General features: G+C 39.2%; 1 protein-coding gene across 1 annotated transcript in view; it reads left to right on the top strand.

Moving 5' to 3' along the window:
• Positions 1 to 23492, top strand: part of SGK1 (serum/glucocorticoid regulated kinase 1) — a 108456-nt gene that overhangs the window by 29741 nt on the left and 55223 nt on the right. Inside the window, exon 2 of the mRNA XM_032844788.1 lies at positions 12337 to 12552. Coding sequence (XP_032700679.1) covers positions 12337 to 12552 — 216 coding nt within the window. The remainder of the gene's footprint in view (positions 1 to 12336; positions 12553 to 23492) is intronic.

Here is a 23492-nt window from a genome sequence, read left to right as displayed (position 1 = left end):
GACAAGACATGTGCTCCTGGTACTTCCTCAAGGAGCATCCCTAGAGCTTGCAGTCCAAAAGGAAACAGAAGATTCTACCTCCAAGCTTCAGGATGGAAAAAAAAAATAATGATAGTGTAGAAAGATTCTGATTGGCTGTGTTTGGGTCACATGCCAATCCTTGGAGCAGTCACCGTGGCCAGAGGCATGGGATTTTATCACCATCTGCCTGAATCACAAATCTCTCCTATTCAGGCAACAATAAACTGTCCTTGACAGGTCCCCCAAATCAGTATCTTTGAAATGAGTAGTTCCCAAATAAGAAAGTGGAGGTGGAGAGGTATTTTATAACCTCAGTATCTGACTTGCTTGAGTGTTGATTTTATGCCAGTAAAAGACTGGCACAGCATGATGATAAGAAGTTTCTATCAACCATGTAAATGTTGTAAATGAACATATAAAATGTTATATATATATATGAAGCTCTCCTGACAAAGCCAAGGGTTTTCTCTTTTCTTTTGGTGTTTCATGAGGACCACAGTAATGAATGCCTTAAGTGCATATTTCTGGATTATACATTCATTTCTTTTTTTTTCTTTTTTCTGTTTTTTAAGATTTTATTTCTTTATTTGACAGCACAAGCAGGGGGAGCAGCAAGGTGAGAGGGAGAAGCAGACTCCCCGCTAAACGTGGGGCTCAATCCCAAGACCCCAGGATCATGACCTGAGCCAAAGGCAGCTCTTAACCTACTGAGCCACTTAGGCACCCCTCCTTTTTTTTTTTTTTCTTTTCCGTTAACAAGTCAGCTCACATTTATCAGTATTAATATCCATCGACACATGACGCTATTTCAGGAGGGGGTGGGATCACCAGGGACAATGTTGCCGGGATTTTTCTTTGATTCTGACCCTTTAAGTCTATCATTAGTCTTTTTATTATTATTACTCTTATTATTTACATGCCACAAAAATGTATCTGTCCTGAAAAATATCTTGTTTTTTCCTCCTCCACTTACACGGACTCATATTCACAGTGATTTTCCTCTCTCTCAGTTGTCCTGAGGTCAGAGTGAGTTTCCCAGTTTTAGCAATTTCCATAGGATCATCAAACATCTACAATTAATTCTCCATTTTTTCAGAACCGCACACAATTTTTGGACATGGTAAGTCCTTAGTAAATATCTATTTATTAGCTGGCTCTCTTCTTGTTTTCAGAGAACAATGAAACCTTACCATTTTCTTTATAAAACATGAAGTGAGAAAAAAAATAGAATACCAAAATAGAAGCCATTACCAATACACCACAAGCATCATTTAGAGGAAAATTGTTTTTGCATAAAAATGAAACTGAGTGTGCCGTGTGCTTCTCTTGTAACAAGACTCAACAAAGGAACAGAAAGAGCAGGGACTCGCAATGAGCTCCCATTATGGATGTTGTGAACCATCTCTCCTTTCATTTAGCATTTCGAATTTAATTAAGTAATATTCACAGTTCAAGTAATGAGACTTGATTCAGTCTTTATTATTGCTATTTAAATGGATTTTCTAGCAACTGTCCTTAAGACTGTAAGATTATTTTAAAAGCCTTATGGTTTTTCTTTTTTTGTTTGTTTGTTTGTTTGTTTTCAGTATCTTTAACTGAGGGAATACAAGGTTACTATAGAAAGTGACAGGAATGCCAGGCAGGGAGATGTCCTGGGGAAAGCAATGTTACTTGCTGGAACTCCTGTGAGTAAATAGCCTTGAACCTGTGACACAGTTAGGACTGCAAGGCTTTCCTGCTCCCAGCCTGCATTTTACAGCTGAAGACAGTAAAGTTCAGTGGTTTGCATGACTTCCTCAAGGTAGTCACAAAGCCAGGACTAGAATCCAATTCTCTTAATTTAGTTCATTGTCCATTCCTGTAGAAAGTCATTTTTGTATCTTACATGTATTTCTTCTCATTAATTGTGGGGAAATACGAATCACTTGTAAACTGACTGCTCAACCTCAGAATAATATAAAAACAATATTATATTTGCTGTTTAGTAACTTTTCGTGTGCCATACCTGACGCTATCCTTAACCATAAAAATACGTTAAGTTCATAATATACCCAGAATATGAAGGCGTCTAACAGCTATATGAAATAATAAACCTCTGACACTAGATTAGATTGAGAGGGATGGAGTGGGGAAAATGGAAGAAAGGAAAGATGGTCTTTGAAGGACAATGCTGTATAGGTCCAGCAGGGAGGCATAAAGGTGCTTCCACTCTATATTATATATGGGGATAACCGCCCCCCCCCAGTGTACCCTCCTGAGTCTGCCTGGTGACCTCCTATTCATCCTACCTGAACCCAGACCTCCAAGCCCTGACTCTTTTCATGCTCCATTCAGCCTTTCCTGACCCTTATCCAAGTCACACAGAGCTTGAAAATAAAATTCATAAATTTTAACAGCCATTTGTAAGCCGCTATTCTCTCTATCCCAAACTCATCCCCATCAGAGCCTCCCCATCACAGCCTTATCCTGCTTGTCCCAGTGATGAACTCACACTAGCTTTAACACTGTTTTATAACAGCTGATTCCCTGGGTGATTCTTAAGAACAACTGCCTCTTATTTTTTTTTATTTTCTGTGCCTTGAATAGTAACTGGCTTTAAACCAATCAAAAAATATTTCTTCATCATTTACTATATGCTGGGAGCTGTGCTAACCTCTGGGAGGTTATAATAATGAGTCTCTTTCCATGGAAGCTTCAACTCAGAGGGAAGGCAGATGGGAAGTTTGGAGGGGATGAGCTAAGAAGAGGGAACACACAAAATAAACTTTGTGAATGTCCTATTAATGAATATAAGAGAGAAAATAATGTCTTGGTCATGTGAAACACACATTCTAATAGGGGGAAAAGATATGTAAAGCAGAATAAATGCGTGTGTGTTCCCATTTAAACAAGTAAACACCAAAATGAATCAAGAAGCAGTGAGAAGTCAGACAATGGGAAAGTGTCCCCAGTATGTGACTCTTAGCAGGACTACCCAGATGGACAAGTTGGGTCAGAGGAAGAGCCTGTACACAATCAAAGACTTAGGAGAGCAGTCTTTAAGACAACCACAAATCAAACAATATGATGGAAGGTCTGGATGCATGGAGGACATAATGGGAGATGAGAATTCAGACCCTAGGGGACTTGGTATCCAAGGCCAAGGAATGTAGATTTTACCATTTAGATGTTTTTCCATTTGTGTGCCACTTGTTAGTGGGTCATGAAATCAACTCACTGGGTTGTAATCAACATTTTGAAGGACTAGAGTAGAATAGAAAATGTGAGTGCCTTTCTTGCAAAAAGGGCAAATTTAGGGGTGGTACCAGTTGTCTCAGTTGCATATCTCTCTATTATAAATGTATATGAGAACAGGGATTTCTTATGGTACATCAATCTTGACCAAACAGGTTTGAAAGTCACTGCGCTGGTAATGAGGAATCTCTGAACAATTTAAAGCAGAGATGAGATCAACCTTTGCATTTAGAAAGATGCTCTGGTCCCAGTAAGAACAGATTTATGGGGCAAGGCCATTTAGGAGACAGCTTTCAGAATCCAGGAAAAGGATATAGACTTGAGAACTAAATGGTAGATAAATTTGATGATTCATCTCTCCTCTCCACTCGCATTGCTACTATTCTGGCTTGGCCCTCTTCATTTCTTTTGTAACCAACTCCTGACTCATCCAGCTCCTTGTGTTCTTGACCATCTCATATCCATCCTTAACACCGAATTGAAGACACATCTGACAATCCGACTCTCCAGCTTACAACACTTCAGGGATCACTTTTTGCTCCACACCCCAATCTTTCTGTCCAGCTTCAGTTCCTGCCTCTTCTCTTTGGGCTCATTTTCTACACATTCTGTGCAGATCCTTGCCTCCATATTTTGGCTTCTGTCATCCTCTCTGCTGGAAATAGCTTTTCCATTTTCACTCACCTGGCTTCCTTGAACTCAACCTTCAAGACTCAGTTTAGGGGCACCTGGGTGGCTCAGTGGGTTAAGCCTCTGCCTTTGGCTCGGGTCATAATCTCAGGGTCCTGGAATCGAGCCCCGCAACCGGGGGGTGGTCTCTGCTCAGTGGGGAGCCTTCTTCCTCCTCTCTCTCTCTCTGCCTGTCACTCTCCCTACTTGTGATCTCTCTCTCTCTGTCATATAAAAAAATAAATAAATAAAATAAAATCTAAAAAAAAAAAAAGACTCAGCTTAACCTTACTTCCTCCAGACAGCCTTCCTTGACTTCTCCCAAGTGGACCAAAAACCCCCTCTCTTTTTCCTCACATGGCATTTTGTATTAACCTCTCTCATTATGTGGAGCCATAACTATACAGCAAATATTAACCAAATGTTCACCCAGTGCTGGGCTCTAGGCTTACCTTTATCATTTCATTTACTCTTCACAAAACCCTGATGAGGTAGATGTTAAGGCCCTGGGAAGATGCAGCAATAGTTCTGGTGTTTTCAGCCAACCAGTGTTATTCTAGAGCTCATGCTTTCGATTTTTCGCTACATTATACACTTCTACATTATGATAAACCACAGGCTCTTGGGTAAGTCTCTGAAATGCCAGCACCCTCGCTCACAGATTACGACCTTTAAATGCTGCACAGTAGACAAGTCAGAGAGGTCCTGAGAAGTGTCCATTGGATCGGGCAATGAAGGTTTATGGGCATCTTGGTGAACACTTGTTTCAGTGGGGTGAGTCTCTTTGTCGTGTTCTTCACTTTAGTCCCTGCAAATATTAGGTGGTCTGTAAACGTTTACGGAATGCACTGCAGTGGGCCGAGGAGTCGTGTGAGGTGGTTTTTTCCCACAAAGCGTGGCTGGGAAGGAAAGGAGTTCAGGTGGTGGTGAGAAAGTTTCTAAAACAAGGAAGTCTGTGGGTAAAAGGAGGGTGTTTTGTTTTGTTTTGTTTTGTTTTTTTAAATATTTTATTTTTATTTATTGGACAGACAGAGATTACAAGTAGGCAGAGAGGCAGGCAGAGAGAGAGGAGGAAGCAGGCTCCTTGCTGAGCAGAGAGCCAGATGCGGGGGCTCAATCCCAGGCCCCTGGGATCATGACCTGAGCTGAAGGCAGAAGCTTTAACCCACTGAGCCACCCAGGTGCCCCAAAGGAGGGTGTTTTGTGTTTAGTTTGCTAGGTTTTTTTAGAGGTGTTGTAAGAACAACGTGTTGAATGCACTAAGAGACAGTGGCCAAGTGAGGGAGAGGTAAAAAAATATTAGAAAAGGGGATTTCTTGGAGGAACCAGGAGGGAAGTTTCCAAAACTCTGGTGAATGAGCCATGGACAGGCCGCTTTTTCTTCCCCAGGGGTCAGCCTAAGCATCACCATATTCCAAGCCTCAATTTTCATCCACAAGCGAAATAACAAATACCATCCTTTAGATATAACTGATAAAACTTTAGATATAACTGATATAACTTTAGATATAACTGATATAACTTCTTCCTGCTTCTTTTGTTTTTCCTCCTTCTCCCCCTCCCCTTCCTCCTCCTCCTCCTTCTTCTTCTTTTTAATTTTCTAAATCCAGGGAAGACCAATTCAAGCCAAAAGGATCAGCCCATATTTTAGGGACTAAGAAAAATGTTACTTCTATTTCAAAAGGAAACTTTCTGTCACTGAATTCCTGAGCTTTTTCTTTTTCTTTTCTTTTTTTTTTTTTTTTTAAGATTTTATTTATTTCCTGAGCTTTTTCTATTTATAGCTTGATGGGGTAGGGTCTAGTGAGTGCCTCAGTGGGGCAGAGGAAGAAGAGGATTTTATATTTGTGGAGCTGGAAGTACAGGGCAAAGGCCTTGTTTGGTGTTGAATTCTCTGAGAACTTGCTGGGGTGGGAGGGGAGCTGGCTGGCAGCTGTATGAGGAGAGGGAGCCCTGGGTACTGCCCAGTTCAGCAGTGTCATGGAGAAGGATGGAGCTGTGTGTGTCCTCTCTTTCCTTCCTCTTCGCCCAGTCCCCCTGGCCGCCCACCCCCTCCCCTGGCGTGGGGAAACACCAGATTAGACAGAGAATCTAGAACAGGATGTAAGTGCATTGGTCAATGCTGAGAGGAGAGGACTGGGAAATCCCAAGGGCAAATGGCACAGGAGGATGGGGAATTCCAAAAGGCACTCAGTCTTCTCAGGGTGCCTGGCCTGGGGAGGTACTACTGTGCGAGAGAAATAGTTACACAGAGCGTATTTATCACCTTGATAGAGGATGGTAGCAAAGCATGTTAAGAACTATAAGTGACTATGGTTGTCAAAAATAAGCAAGCAATTCCTATTTTTATTGCCTACTGTTTGTAAGACCATATGCCAGCCTCTGGAGAATTAAAAAAAGCCTAGAAGCTGTTCTTACCCTTATGGTCCAGTTGGAAAGATGACATAAGCATAATAACAACCAGTGAGCATAAAAGTTCCAAGGTTTGAGGCGCCTGAGTGGCTCACTCGGTTAAGCTTCTGCCTTCTGCTCAAGTCATGATCATGGGGTCCTGGGATCGAGCCCTGCAACAGGATCCCCCCTGCCTCCCCTCCTATTTTCTCTCCCCCCTCTCCCCTGTTCTCTCTCTTTTTCTGTTCTCTTTCTCCTGTTCTGTTTCTCTCTCAAATAAATAAAATCTTAAAAATAAAAAAGTTATAAGTTTTCATGTAAGTAAATAATAAACACTACAGATATTCAGAGGAAAGAAAACTATGTGATGACCCATATAGCTAGGGTGAATAAATCAGATTACTACCACTGACCTTATATCATATCACTGTTATATTTTAAGAGCCATGCTGTGAAGCCCCCTCAGGCACCAATGTGTAAGAGGGATTTGCTTCCAGGAGCCTTCTCCTGACTTACATTAATGTCATAACCAACCCACCAGCAGACACCTTCTGGAAAAGAAGGAGGTGTGGAGGTCCCTTTTTATAGCCAACTGAATTATCCAAATAATTCCCACTAGAAAACTCAGTTGCTATATCTGAATTGAAAGTAATTGTGGCATCATATAAACAAAGTCAGTTTTCTCTAATAAAAACACATGCCCCCTGGAAATTGCAGAGTTGTGTCCAACGTCAAGGTCACTTGGATTTTAAGGAAAGCACAGCTCTTCACTCCCAGAAAACAAAAGGAATGATGAGACGAGCATTACTATGAGTTCACAAATAAGCACCTGAACACTGTAAGTTTTCTGCATCAGCTGATATCATAACCAGCTAAACCATTTTAAATTAAAAGTAATATCTGTTTACTATTACATAAGAGGGAAAAAAAAAAAAACACAAGTGGAAAATCCCTAGAAGCTGGCCAATCTATTTAATCACATCTGGCAATTTTCTAGTCTGCGGGATTATTGCTTTTGGATATCATTTTTTTTTTCGAATAAAGAAATTAATAAAACCAGGGCAGACTGGATTTAACAAAGAAATTGGATTAAGATTTTATGCAAACGCTGTTCAGTAAGAGGAGCCCTATGGGTAAGTGGCAGGGCCGTACTCTTTCACCCCCGATGTCTGGAGAAGTAATGGCTTCTGAAAAATCGTCGATTGCAGTTGGGAGAACAGGCTCCTATAAAGCCCGAGTGAGGGAATTCTGCATTTGTTCAGGGTGAGGAGGATGTCTCACCCTGGTCTATGTTTGTTTACAAGGCTCTCCACCAACGGTTGCTGAGTAGCTCGGAATAAAACCAGGGCCCAGATGGCCAAGGAGTCAGGGCAGAGGCTCACATCCGGGCATTCACTTCTCTCACACACACAGCTGCCGCAGCCTTCCCAAAACCATTGTGACTGGTCTCTGAGGAGCTCCCAAAGCCACTCACAGGCAGCTACTCCCTCCCGCAGAGCCTGAGGGGATGCAACGGGCCTGTTGTAGCTCCAACCCCCTCAGGGGCAGAGGCAGTGGTGCTCCACTCACCGGTTTTGGAGGGCACCTTGCTGGATGCCAAGGCCTGAGGGGGAGCCCGGTGCTTCACTCACCACCCAGCCACTCTCCGGAGATGGAGTAAACATCATAAACCCAGTCCTTAACCGGGCCTGTATAAACCACATGGGAGGCTATAAAGCCAACAAAATGCATAAAGGAGTAGCGGGGAAGGAACATGTTGAAGTCAGAATAAGGACCCAGCTGAAGGAGATAAAGCATTTCAAGAACTATAGCAGGTCATGAATGCCAGCAACCGTCCCACGAAAAGGATCACTGTATCTCTTTTTGGAACACCTTTCTCCCTGGTGCTTCTGGAAAAACGGAATATTTCTAAATTTCCCTTGCCACGTTGTCTGTGGAGAGAGAGAGGCAGTATCATGTTCCCATGTCCTTAAGACTCAGAATGGGTTAGGGGCACCTGGGTGGCTCAGTGAGTTAAAGCCTCTGCCTTTGGCTCAGGTCATGATCCCAGTGTCCTGGAATCGAGCCCCACATCGGGCTCTCTGCTCTGCAGGGAGCCTGCTTCCTCCTCTCTCTCTCTCTCTGCCTGCCTCTCTGCCTACTTGTGATCTCTGTCTGTCAAATAAATAAATAAAATATTAAAAAAAAAAAAAAAGGACTCAGAATGGGTTAATTTGTTGAAGGTTATTCGGAACCCTGGGCCTTTCTAATGAAATATCACCCACACCAACACCTTGTCCTTCTGGAATGTGTTAAGGCACAAAACACATTCCTACTCTCAGAAGACTTGGGTAAATCACATATTTCAGTAAGTTTAAGTGGAATAGATTCTAATAATCAGAGCCCCTTATCTTACAGAAATATGAGCTTAATACCTAGATCCAGCCAAGTCATTGGGTTTTTTCCCCCAAAAGACTTCAGTAGACTATGGCTATTTGTTTCAAGTCTCCAATTCTTGTTTGCAGCTTGAATCTTTCCTCTGAAATTCAGACTTGATGGTCTAAGTGCCTATTTGATAGCTCAATTTGATGTCCTAGAGCCTTAGCACCTCTGAAGTCTTTACTGAAAGGCTTCCTGCCTTCTTAGGCCCTCCCACCCCTAATGATCCTGATCAATCTTCTCTGCTTTATTTACCCTCTTACATATCATAATTCACTTATTCATTTTATGAATCTTTATGAATGAAATGAAATGAAATTAAAAAAAAAAAAGAACGAGGAATGTTGAGAACATTAGATTGTTTTTGAGAAAGTTAGAAGATGGGGCTCCTGGGTGGCTCAGTCAGTTAAGCACCTGTCTTCGGCTCAGGTCGTGGTGCCAGGGTCCTGGGATCAAGCCCCATGTAGGGCTCCCTGCTCAGCAGTAAGTCTGCTTCTTTCTCTCCCTCTGCCCCTCCCCCTGCTGCTTTTCTCTCTCTGGCTCTCTCTCAAATAAATAAACAAAGTCTTTAAAAAAAAAGAAAAGAAAAAGTTAGAAGATATTGAATCATTTTATTTCTACTTCATGGAATTCTACTTCATACTTATTTCTACCTGGTAGAATAACTTAAGGAGGTGGCGTCTTGGTGGCTCAGTTGGTTGGGTATCCAACTCTTGATTTTAGCTTAGGTCCTGTTCTCTCAGTTGTGGGATGGAGTCCAGCATCAGCCTTGGTGCTCAGCACAGGAATCTGCTTGAAATTCTCTCTCTCCCTCTGCCTCTGTCCCTATCCCAGCTCATGCACTCTCGCTCTCCCTCAAAATAAATAAACAAAATATTTAAAAAAAAAGGAAAAAAAGGAATAACTTCAGGAGTTAAATTGTGACCCTTAAAGGTGTGAGGTCTATTTGACTAGGGTTTTTTTTTTTTTTCACAATCTTGTTTATTTGTTTGCTTGGGGGAGGGGTTGTTTATTTGTTTTGTTTTTAAATTTAATTGCATTTCCAGTTTGCCATAGTCCTTACCACTACCTATGTTCAGATGCTGGTCTTAGGCCTTTACATATTTCCTGTTCCTGCCAGCCTCTGAAGACATTGAGTTTGCCAACTTCTACCCTGGTTAAAATTGGTTCAATTAATTGCTTAAACCATTAGGTATAGTTTTGACCACATAATAATTTACAGTGTATCTTTGGGCAAATTACTAATATCTTTGGGTATCTTCTAACTCTGAAATTCTAAAAAGACATCTATTGGTTATTTGACAGCATATGCTCAAGGTAATCTGAGCTCTTTTGGGTAATTCTTAGCTGGGCATCAAATGAAATGACAATTCTCTATGTGATTCTTAGTCCCAGTGATTTCTAATATACAACAAATCAATTAAGTTTATAGATCAGTGTGTACTTTGAATTGAGATATAATGTCTCTAAATTCTCTTCCTTTGATAAAACCAGTTTGTTTTTTCTATAATGTAATGAAAGCTTAGATTCAGCCACAGGGACATTCTTCCATTATAAATTGAATAATTGTAAGACAGTATTATATAAGATTTACTCTAAATAAAGTTGTCCATAAATTTAAGATATACATTTCAATATACTAAAATTCTTAATCAGTCAGGCCATATAAATTCATTTGAAGATAGATCTCCTTAAAATTCCATTCACAGAAACCCCAAAGTTAAATCTACTTGGCAAAGGAGACATTGAAAGTAAGCCAGAATAAAAGATTGAATTTAAAACAAGGTTGGCAACTAGTCAAGAATGGTCACCAGACTTCAAGCTCAAAACCCTCTGAATAAGAGTACTACAAACCATTTTCCATCCCTAATGAAATTTAGTACTTTCTAGATTGATGAAAAACACATTTAGTCCTAACATCAGGAAGAGAGATTCTATCATAGTTTCATACTTTTAGAGTTTCATTTAGACGTTCATTAATGAATCAAATTAGCACTTTGAAGATACCTACTAATATGTTAATGGGACCTTGGAGTGCAAGAAATACTCAAGGATACCTCCCAAATATTAACATATTTATTAGGATGGTAAACCCAAAAAGATAAATGGCTATTGAAAAGAGTATATATAAATAAAGCAATTGAAAGACACATATGCAACCAAAGAAAGAAATATGAGAATTTTAACTGTTTGAGATTCTTGTAAACTTTAAGACATTGTTCTTTGAAAAATTACACTGTAAAAAGGAGGAAAACTAAAACACCTTTAATCAATGCATATAACAATGAATATAACAGTTTTTATTTTGCCTGTTAACTTTCTTGTTTTATCTGTAGGTAGAACATACATTTTTATATTGTAATTATAGTGACTGAACAATTCTGTATTTGGCCTTTTTTTTTTCATATAATTATGTTCTAAGGATTTTCCATATTACCAGAGTCTTTATATTTAATTTTAGTGGTAGCATAATATTCCACTAAATTTCTTAATTCTTTATTGCTATTGCAATTTTAGTTTCTTCTCAGTCTATCCTTAAAATATTTAATTGTAACATTACTAACTATAATTCAATACTGTCATTTCATTTCTTTGTTTTTTTGGTATATGCTGATTTCACCAATTGGGCTAAATCCTCAGGAATTTCAAAGATAATGGAAGACACATATTAAACCAAGATACATTTCAAGCATTCAGTGACCACACATCTTACAGTGCTGTAATGCTTGTTAAAATTCTATTCTCATAAAGGAATAGATTTGGATTCAAGGTGACTTTGCTCAATACCAGCATTGTGTCTTGGGGAAATTTGCTTCAGCTCTCTGTGCCTTTGTTTTCCCATCTGTAGAATGGAATTAGTAATAGTAAAAATTGTTCTGAGGATTAAGCAAGACAACCTATGTCAAACATTTACAACAATTCCTTTTATATTTAAAGTGCTATAGAAACAATATCCCTTTTCATATTAGAAAAGCTTTCTATATTCTCTGTGCTTCATAGGAATTCTACATGTAAAGAAGACAAGTAGTAAGTTTTCAAATTTTAAAAACAACTGTGAAATAATTTCTTAACCAGAAGCAACTTCTTTTATAATCAAGTTTTTTGCAGTAGTGAGATATATGTCAATTCATTTAGCAGCAATTAGGTCTTAAGCTAGCAATCATAGGTTAGTGTTTCCTCCAGTAAGAATGGCTAGCAATTTGTCTAAGACATTTGTGAATCATTCTGTCAGCTTTATCATAATAGTAAGAGTAAAAGTAAAATAGCCATCATGTACTCAAACACTATGTGCCAGAAAAAAAAAACTGGACACATTGAAAAACTGTAAAATCTTCATGACAACCTGGAAGGAAATATTATTATCCCAATCATCCCCAGATGGGGAGACAGACTCAATGAGATGAAATAATCAGCCAAAAACCACACATGCCTAAGAAGTGATTGGTCCAAATTGACCCATTTGGATTGTATTAAGACTTGAAAGATGGAGAAGTCATGAGACTGAACTCTCCTTTCATGAGTATCCCTCCACCAAATTTCCCACTGGAGTCCCGTTAAACATCACAGGAGGTAAAATGCATTTTCTTCTTTTGTGTGTTGTAGGTACGAAGATGGATCAAGAGCCCAATGGTCAGTGTGGACAAGCATCAGAGTCCCAGCCTGAAGTACACAGGCCCTTCAGTCATGCACATCCCTCCAGGGGAGCCAGATTTTGAGTCTGCCTTGTGTCCAACATGCCTGGGAGACCATGCTTTCCAAAGAGGTGTTCTCCCTCAGGAGAAGGAGTCATGTTCATGGGAAACTCAGTCCGGGTGTGAAGTAAGTTCATTTTTGTTCTGGATCCATTATCCTGAAAGGATTCTAGGCTAAGCATATTTAATACCTATGTATGAAGCTTCTGAGGAAAATACTGAATATGACATTTTCTAGCCCACTGTACTCAATTTGGGAAGGGGGAGAGGGAGAACCTCAAGCAGTCTCCACACCCAGCATGGAGCTCGATGTGGGGCTTGATCCCACAACCCTGAGATCATGACTAGAGCTGAAATCAAGAGTCAGACACTCAACTGACAGGGCCACCCAACCACCCAGTACTTTTTTTTTAAATAGCCTTTATTTATTGGAAAAGTTTTAGTTCCACAGCAAAATTAAATGGAAGATATAAAGATTTCCCATGTACTCCCTGCCCCCACGAAAGTACAGCCTCCTCCACCCCCAAGACCCCTCCCCAGAGTGGTATATTTATGCCAATTGATGAACCTATGTCTACATATCATCAGCCAAAGACCATAGTTTCCATTAGGGTTTGCTGTTGGTGTTAAGTTTGGACAAATTTATAATGACATGTATCCATTATTAGAGTATCATATAGAGCAGTTTCACTGACCTAAAAATCCCCTGTACTCCTCCTGTTCATCTCTCCCACACCCTGGCAATCATTGATCTTTTTACTCTTCACAGTTTTGCCTTTTCCAGAGTTGGAACATAGTTGGAATCATACAGTATACTGTAAGATTCTGACTTTCATGCAAAAAATATATCGTAACCCTCATTGATGAGTTTATAGCTTTCACTGAAATATTTATCTCAATATGATTTGACCCACAGGAGAGCACCATATCAACCCATATTTCACTATTTTTCCCATGGGTAGTACTCATATTTTTTATATATACTCAAATTTTTCACTAAGACTTATTCTTTTCCTACTCTGCCAAGAGTTTTGCTTTTTTGTTTTTCAATTTTGTAAATCTAAGAAAGCCAAATAACTGACTTACCTTGCAGGTTTTAAGATTTCAGAAATTTAAGATTGGGGTGCCTGGGTGGCTCAGTGGGTTAAAGCCTCTGCCTTCAGTACAGGTCATGATCTCAGGGTCCTGGGATCTAGCCCCTCATTGGTCTCTCTGTTCAGCAGGGAACCTGCTTCCTTCTCTCTCTCTCTCTCTGCCTGTCTCTATGTCTACTTGTGATCTCTCTGTCAAATAAATAAATCTAAAAAAAAAAAAAATTTAAGATTGTATTTTTCACGTATAACTCAGTGACACTTATATTTATTTTGACTTTTTAAACCCTTATTTTAAATGCTTATGTTATTTTTATTATCATCTTATTGACATAAAACCACAAATTAGGAAGACAGAACATGTTATTACAAAGTACAATTAATTGCAAATCATCTACTGATACATTATTTTAGAACAGTGCATTATAAGATGATAAATGTTAATAACTCCTTCCTGCTTTTTTTTTTTCCCTGAAGGAAATGTTTTCCAGAGATAAAAGAATCATTTCAGCTGTTAAAAATGCTTGAATCTAAGTTCAACTCTAGGATATGTGATGTCTCTGTCTCTGAGTCTTTTTCCTGCCTACTTTCTAAGGTTATTGGAAAGATCAAATGAGATAACACATATAAATTATATCATAACCTAGAAAGTGCCATGCAAATAGAAATCATTATTACTTATGCTGATCTTCATAGTAGCTAAGCCTATGAATCTGTAACACTAAATTAGACTTCTATAACTAAGTTAACACTTTGCTGATCTATGAACATTTGTCATGGCACATTTGTTGTTTAGCTAGACACTTACTCAACTCCAGGTTGACCATAAAAGGCAATAAATAGATTCTAAATGCAAGGATTGGCAAACTTTTTCTGCAAAGGGCCAGATAATAAATATCTTAGGCTTTGCAGGACATTTAGTCGCTGTCATTTCTGTTCAGCTCTGCCCTGTAGGGAAAGCAGCCATAGATAATATACAAATGAATGGGCCTGACTGTGTTCAAATAAAAGTTTTTATTTACAAAAACATGTGGCTGGTCCACCAGCCTTAGTTTTCAGACTCTTAGACTCTTAGAGTCTAAAAGAATTTGCCAACTCCTCAGAGTCTAAAGAACTATTCATAACTTAGAGGTAGAAAGAGGGCTCTAGAAATCCTACACAGAGGACAAAGGCCTAGTACTAACTGTTTACTTGAGGGCCTGGTATATGCCCCATTTGTTAGGAGCTAGGGATAGATTAATGAATAATTGGAATTCCATATAAGAAGAAACAATAAACAAAGAGCTGGAAGGAATTTAAGGCAACACTGTGATTCATCCTTTTACTTTATCTGAAATAATAGGTGAATCATTCACTGGTTTACAATGGATAACTGCCTCTGACTTTGCTAAGTTTTTTTCTTAAGGTCACCACGAATCAAGAAGACTTTTGATGTGTTAACAATTTAACAATGAACTTATATTTTGTGTTCTTATCTGAATGAAACCATGAGATAGTTCCTTGAGAAGGTACCTCTGTCTTTTTAGGAAGTGGCCTTATATGATGAGAAGAAGATGGAGAGGCTGTTAGATACACAGGGCTCGTAGTAAAGACTCTTTTTTTTTTTTTTTTAATTTTATTTATTTATTTGACAGATAGAAATCACAAGTAGGCAGAGAGGCAGGCAGAGAGAGGAGGAAGCAGACTCCCCACTGGGCAGAGAGCCCAATGTGGGGCTCAATCCCAGGACCCTGAGATCATGACCTGAGCCGAAGGCAGAGGCTTTAACCCGCTGAGCCACCCAGGTGCGCCTCCAAGTAAAGACTCTTAAGTTTTTCCTCTGACAACAACTGATGTGGATAAAATTTTTTTTAAAGATTTTATTTATTTATTTGGCAGAGATCACAAGTAGGCAGAGAGGAAGGCAGGGCGGTGGGCGGGGGGGCGGGGAGCAGGCTCCTGCTGAGCAGAGAGCCCGATGTGGGGCTCGATCCCAGGACCCTGGGATCATGACCTGAGCCGAAAGCAGAGGCTTTAACGCACTAAGCCACACAGGCGCCCCTGATGTGGATAATTTTAAGTAAGTCATTAATTCATCCTTTCCTTTCAGTGTTCCCTCCTATGAAAATCGAGATTATTCATGCTTGCCATCTGGTCTTTCCTGGGGTTTTTTAGTAATTTGAGGATGAGGGATTTTTAAAACATTTTGTAAGTGTAAACTTATGTATAAAAAGTGTGCTGGAGTCCGGCAACCCACATTCTGATGCCAGCTCTGCCACAAAGTCAATATATGAACTTGAGCAAGTCACATAACCTCTCAAACATATGAAAAGCGTAATCCAATTAACTCTAAACCTCTTTTTAGTCTGAAATCCTATAGTTGGAATTGATCTATAAATGAAAATAAACTCTGTACCTGGCATGAAAAGATAAAACATAGAAAATGAGCTAAGAATGTTTCAAATAAAATAAGAGCACAAATAGAGTACTAGTCCTTTAAGAATATGGGGGAGGGGGTGGGTTCTGACTTTAAAAATAGCACATTCTAGGGGCACCTGGGTGGCTCAGTCGGTTAAGCAATTAAGCGTCTGACTCCTGATTTTGGCTCAGGTCATGATCTCAGGATTGTGGGATCGAGCCCCCCATAGGGCTCCACACTGTGTGTGCAGCCTGCTTAAGATCCTCTCCCTCTCTCTCTGCCCTTCCCCTACAACTCATCTGTGTGCCCTCTCTCTCTCAAAAATAATAATTCAAAAAATAGTACATTATAAATGTAACTTTCAATGGCCAGAACTTGGTAAGAGTTATATTGCTGTTACTTTGTGCCAGGTTTTGCCAAGAGTCTAGTTAGGGGCCTTTAAACATATTTCTCCCATGGAAGATGTTAGGATATATGTATTGCCAATAAATCACCCAAATGAATACCAATATTGTGATGTCACTAGTAGTGCTGTCTAAAATGGACTGTTTACAAATTAAACAGAGCTTTATGGAAATGAGATGGAAAGATGATAACACTGAGCTATGTAAGCTGAGTAATTACTACTGAGTATTACTGAGTAATTAATTACTCAGTAATACACACTAGTGGAACTCAAGTTGTAGCATTTTGGTCTGAAATCAACTTTTGGTCCATAAAGAAATGGAGACCGAAGTAGCTTTTCATTGGGTACATGTTGACTAAACATATTTACAGACTTTGTTCTGTCCCATCTCTCACAGCACCTTCAACATCAAGATCAACCAAGCTGAAAGGAAAAGAGAAAGGTCTATTTTAGAGTAGGGATAAGGAAGGAAATCTAGAATGAAGGAAAGCATAGGATTGGTTTAAGATGGCAGCCTGACGGTATAATGTCCTCCCTCCTTCCTGCTCTAAATGACAGGAAAACATACACACACAAACATTTTAATTTAAAATATTGCTAGAAAACAAAACATGCCATTGTATAAATAAAAGACAATGAGGAATCTCTGAAAAACAGAAGGCAGGTAGGATTATGAAGTCCAGGAGGAAACCACAGTCCAAAAGGGTCACATTAAAGAACCACTCCAACAGATGGGAACACTGCAAGCCTACATATTCGAAAGGAGTCAGTAAGTAGGAAAATAAAGATGTTCTGGGTAAGGTCTAATAAAAGGAATGTAGTTTTAGCAATAGAAATTTCAGACAAGATACAATCTAAGACAAAAAAATTTTGAAAAAACAAAGAGGAATATTTCACATTAATGAAAGATACCTGCCAAGAAGATAAAACATTCACAAACCTGGAGCACCTGGATTGCTCAGTTAGTTAAATGTCTGCCTCTTGATTTCGACTCGGGTCATGATCTCAGGGTCATGATCTCAGGTTTGTAAGACTGAGCCCCATGTCAGGCTCTGTTCTTACTGGGGAGTCTGCTTGAGATTCTCTTTCTCCCTCTGCCCTCCCCCTGCCCCATATGCTCGCTCTCTCGCTCTCTCTCTCTCTCTCTCAAATAATAAATTAATAAATCTTAAAAAAAAAATTCACAAACCTTTTTGTACTTAATAAGACAACATGGAGATCTCTAAAACAACCACTAATAGAAATACAATGAAAAATTAGTTGATTTGTGTCATAGAGGGGAGTTTTTGACATGCTTCTAGAGTCTTCCAAGAAGACTAAAAATAAGCAAGGGTAGAGGATTTTAATAAAACAATTAACCAAATATAATTTATGTAGAAATTTGTATCTAATAAACAAAGAAAACACATATTTTAAGCATACATGGTACAATTACATAAACTGACCAAGAATTAGATCATGAAGCATATCTCATCAAATTCCAAAAAGCAGAAGTCACACAGACCACACGAGCTGATTACAATTTGATAAAATTAGAAACTAACAACAACATGAGAGCCAACTGCCATCCCTGGCCAATCCTTTCACCTAGAATCCACAAACACCCTACTATTAACTCTGGATTTATTTAGAAAATGAAAAAAGGAAATTAAAAACTTTTAAGTTCTTATTCCACTGCCAAGAAAATGCAAAATGAAACTATGAGATTGTGAATGAATGAATGAATCTAATTGATTAGATTGTCAAAAGGTTGAAAAGATCGATAATGTCATATTGGTGAAAACATGGGCCAGAATGTTGCTGGTAGAAGTTTTGCGGCAATATTCCTCTATTAAAAATTCTTAAGATCTCATACCTTTTAATTTAGGAAATCTGTGTGTCCACATCTACCCTCAATACATCCTTGCTTGTGTAATGCTAGAGATGGGTACAATAATAACCACTGTGATATCGGAGGTGGTGAAAAAAAAACAGGGGGGTTGGGGACCATCTGTGGGTAACAAGACTGTAAACTCAGAGGGAATTGTTGATTATGGCATCTTTGTATTGTGGGACAGTATATAGCAGTTAAAAACAATGCCCATATATACTGATGTATCCCAAGTTATATTAAGTTAGGAAAGCAAGTTGAAGGTGAATAATATATATATGTGTATATATATATAAAATATGCATATTATATATATATAACATTAGCATTGCCACATTTTTTATACCATATTTTTCTCTCAATGTGTATGTATGTGTCTATCTATGAATGTGTGCACACATGTTTGTATGTCTGTGTGTAAAAATGCAAGTAGAAAGATCTGGAAGTATGCTCACCAAACTGTACTGCTAATTACCCCCTTCTGGGGATTAGAATAGAGAAGTAATGAGGTAAGGGAAAGGTAGTCAAGAAGGACTTCAGCTTTGTCTCTACTGGTTGAGTTTTTCAGACCATAATAATATATGACCCATGAGTTTGGGGAAAATGCCATGCCCACCAGGAGACTCACTTGTAGAAAGTAACTAGTTACAGCTCAGCCTATCAGTTGAAAGTCAGGCACCATCACGAAGATGGTTTCCCACCTCGAAACCATTCCATCACTGCAGAGAAAGACTCCTGGAGGAAAATGGACAGTGCATGATCTTTGTGCTTCCACGGCACCTAGCTTCTACTTCTGCTTGTCAGTTATGCTGCCCTGCCCTGTTCGATGTCTTCATTGTGTCCATTTATTCTTTACACTCTCTGCAGTCATAGGGTCTAATGTTTGTTCATCTTCCTGTCTCCTCCAGACCCTGTATATGCGCTGTAAGGTTGAGGTGTTCTTTTATTATTTCCTCATTGCCTTTATTAGCTGAAACTGAAATTTTGTTCATAAAAGGTTTTTGAACATGAAAAGCAGAGACTAAGGCCACAAACTCTGCAGCCCATGCTGGCTGGAAATCCTGTGCATTCCAGAGGCACTGCATGGCCAGGGCTCACGGCTGATTCTCATTAAGTTTGCCCTCTCATATGGGATAGATTTGGCGGCGGGAGGATTTCTTCAGACTCCTCTGTTTTCCAATGGAAGGCGGCTCGAGAGGTGCTTAGTCAGCGACCAACAGCTGAAGCCGGGGCACCGTGCACTGTTTTCCAGGCCCTAGTGAAGTCAACCCTCCAGAAGGAGCCATCTGACTGGGAGAAGTTATTAACACGTTATTACAGACAAAAGAATTAACCCTGAGTTTTTGCTGGGATGAAATATAAGGTCACTGCCTCTTTTTCCTCCTCAGAGACTCACCAAAGACAATAATAGAAGGCACTTCTAATGAAGCCAACTTTACACAGTTCTGGGAGCGAGTCAGCCCCAAGAGGCTTCTTCAGTGTTTGAGAGACCTTACCTCCATCTGTTGGGCTACCACGGCCCAAGGAGGCACACCGTTACCATTTTATTTCCTCTCAAAATTGTTGAGCTGTTTCTTTGAAGCCCAGGAAGCTCAGTACAAAGTGGTCAGCTGAGCAATAGTTTCCATGCTGACTTACTTTCATATCGCCTTGAGTTTTTCTGATCCTTCTTAAGAGGAGGCTATAAAAAATATACTTAAATCATCCAGATGGCTTTATAGATTTCTGGTTTCTTTCAATTTACATAGTAAATTTTTTTTTTTTTATGAAGGCTTATAGGGAATAAAATAATAGTGCTTCTATTGCCCTCTTCCCCCAGTTTTCTACTCTTGGCATGACATATTATGGTCTCTGAAGGATGTAGGGTGATTTCTAGGCTTAGCACTCATAATGGTTCTTGTTCTGCACCAAATTTTATGCCATGTAGTCTTTGGGAAAGCACTCATCACATAAAACAAAAGATGAGACTCCTAAGTGGGGAGGGGGGACAAGAAAAAGAGCCCCCTTTGTTGCTCTGTATATTGAGAATATAGTGGAGTAGATGACATTCTATCCAAAATCCTGGGTTCTACATCAGGCTCTGCCTCTGGCAGATCACATGATCGTAGCCATGTTCGCTTGTTTCTCGATAGTCTGAGGCTCTCCTGCAAGCCCTGAAGAAGAAAACAGTGCTGCCCACCTCACAGGACCAAGGGGAGGATGAGGAGCAAATGAGCTCTTAAGAAAAACAAAAACAAAAACAAAACCATAAGCAGGAACACGTGGGTGGCCAGACGTTTAAGCGCTGGACTCTTGGTTTCTGCTCAGGTTGAAACTTGAGGTCCTGAGATCGAACCCCCTGTGGGGCTCACTCTCAGCGGGAAATCTGCTTAAGATTCTCTCTCTACCTCTGCCCCTCCTGCTTGTGCACTCTCTGCACAATAAATAAATAAATCTTTGGGAGAAAAAAACATAAATAGCATTTGAAATATTATCAGTTGGCAAACACACCTAAGTGTAATAAAATCTGGAAAGACTTTAAAACAAGTAAATCAGTCTTAAGCAAAACATTCATCACATTTCTACACTTTCTTCATTAAAATAATAATAATAATAATAATAATAATAATAATAATAATAAAAGAATACTACCTGGAAAATAATATGTCTTAGGAAACATTAAAAATGACTCACTAAGTTACCCCTTTAAGATAGTGAAAATCTTTCTAATTACTATTGCCATTATATATCTGAAATTACTATTCTAATACAGAGGCAGAATTAGAAGAAAGATAGTTTTACCCCTCTCCCCCCCCACCAAAAAAAAACCTTGGAAATCTTTTCACTAGAAAAGCAGCATTTTAAAAAATGTGTATTTCAAGCAGGGTATATAAAATAGAGGAAACTCTATTGGTTTCTCTTTGATGTTTTCAATATTTTTTCCTTGTGTTCTACAGTAATTTGAAATGTCCTAAGTGACTTCTAATTCAAGCAATTCTCTTTGGTCAAGAGCCAGAGGGAAGATTGCCCTGTCATCCTATAGCTTCTGCTAAGAGCTATTGGCTGGCTGAAATACCCATTTTTAGGTTTTGTGTCTTTAAATATCAGTCTACTTCTTTTCTAACGTTTCTGCATGATTTTCAAAATTCAGATAAGAATTATTATAGCAGCTTTATTGACATGTGGGAGGGAGACAAACCATAAGAGACTCTTAAATCTCACAAAACAAACTGAGGGTTGCTGGGTAGTGGGGGGGGGTTGGGAGAGGGCGGTTGGGTTATGGGCACTGGGGAGGGTGTGTGCTATGGTGAGTGCTGTGAAATGTGTAAGCCTGATGATTCACAGACCTGTACTCCTGGATCAAATAATACATTATACATTAATAAAAGTAATTTTTAAAAAATGGAAAACTGCTAGCCAATTTAGATCTTTTATAGAAAACAAAAACGCTGCTTTTCCTGTTTAAGGAGTATTATGAGTAAATTTTTAAATCTGAAAAAAAAAATCCATTTTCTTTATATACCAGCTATGTTTTGGTGCATGTTCTCCCCGGTTCCCCACCTCCCTCCCATCGCCTGTGTACTTATCTTGTACCTGGTTGTTGTCATAGTGAATATGTGATAGCGAAGCTGCCTTCTTCTCACTTAGCATTCATTGGAAATATGTATATGTTGTCAACGTAAGTTTAATAACTATCATTATGGTTAACATCACATCAAATTGATATCATGGTATGTAACCATCTATCTACTGTTAATCCTTTCATGTTATTAATTATTTTTCTCTTTTTGATAAGGCTGCAAGTGATTTTTTTCCCCCTCAATTTGAATAACTTTGGGATAAATCGAACCTTGGTATAAATCCCCCGTAATACAGTTTGAAGATAATTACTGTGCTTGTCAATGTATTACTGAGACCAATTTAGGAAGAATTGAGTCAATCCAGCATTATATGAACAAAGCTACTCCACTAGCACACTCTCCCTTGAAGGTGGCATGTTTTAATTTTTGTTACTTTAATTAAATGATACTTCAGTGATGGGATATGCATTTCTTTGGTCACCAAAATAAATGAAGGAATTTTTCCATTTTAAAATGTATGACTTGTAATTCATCATGGGAATGATTTCATTCTACCCTTTCCTCTTTCTCTGTTGCAATTTTGTGTTCATTTTCATCGAGTTAAATGAATCCTTTCTATATAGATTTAAATTGTCTTTTAATCCAATCTGTGGCAGACTTTTTTTCCCCCAGTCTGTCTTGATTATTACATTCTCAAAAAATGAACCAGGTCTGCTTTTTGGACCATGAGAGGAAATGTCTGTGTTCGCGTCAAGCTAAAATGGGCACACCCTCTTCCTTCAGAAAAGGTACTGAGTAGGGACCTGCTGCCAACAGAAGGGTTGCATGGGAAAGAATGCCAGGTCCGAGGTGAGTATGGCTTTCTGCCTGTGCCATGTGTACATTTCATATCTGGCCAAACAGCTCGATAACCAGGAAGCCGTCTCCTCCTTGTCCAAGATTGCTTCTGTGGTTCCAGTCCATGTTTCCAGGGTTGTTAGAGCCAGGAGGCCACCTCCATCCAGTTCAGTGCTGCCTTTCTCTCCCAGAGTCAAAACCGGGGCTCTGGAGGAGAATTCTGCCAGGATCCAGGGCATAAAAGGAGGCAGCATGGACTCCGTGTCTTCCAACCAAAGGACTGTTTACCCACAACTTGGCACATGCTTCTGCTGTGTTTAAAGACATGATTCAAGGCACAGAAGTTAAATTTTAGAGATGAAACTTGGGGGTAAAATAAGTTTATGCCTGCAATCATAGCTCACTTCATTTTTACGACCCACACTCTCCTGCGAGTTAATCCTACTAGTACTCCTCCTTCCCAGGTGGTAAGTCTGGAAGGGGATAAGGGAATCCATCCAAGCTATTTAGGACATAGACTATTCCAGGAAATGTCCCCCCTGCCTTCTTCTAGAAATCTCTAGCCAGTGCTTACACTTACTCTTGGGTTGGAGCATATCTTGCTGGCTCTTGTTATATGTAACCAAATCTTTCCTGCTTCTAATTAGTTATTCCTTTCAGTATAGTCCTTCCCAGAAACCATATGGCTATTTTCCACTAAAATAATAGTAGTATTTCTTCTTAGTAGTTTTGAGACTGAAAATTTTAAAAGAAGACTTTTTATAAAGTCTACAAGCAAGGGCAAAATCTAAGGAAATAAAGCAAAATTTAATGGTATGCCATTTGATTTTTTGCCATTATTTCATTTTTTCTCAAGGGTTATGCTATATTTTCCCTGGATTATTTACTGAAATGATAGAATTTAA

Source organism: Lontra canadensis, unplaced genomic scaffold, assembly GCF_010015895.1.
Source record: "Lontra canadensis isolate GAN:19392208 unplaced genomic scaffold, GSC_riverotter_1.0 scaffold156, whole genome shotgun sequence".
Classification (NCBI taxonomy): domain Eukaryota; kingdom Metazoa; phylum Chordata; class Mammalia; order Carnivora; family Mustelidae; genus Lontra; species Lontra canadensis.
Note: the sequence above shows the minus strand (reverse complement) of the source record. Positions and strands in the feature narration are given on the sequence as shown.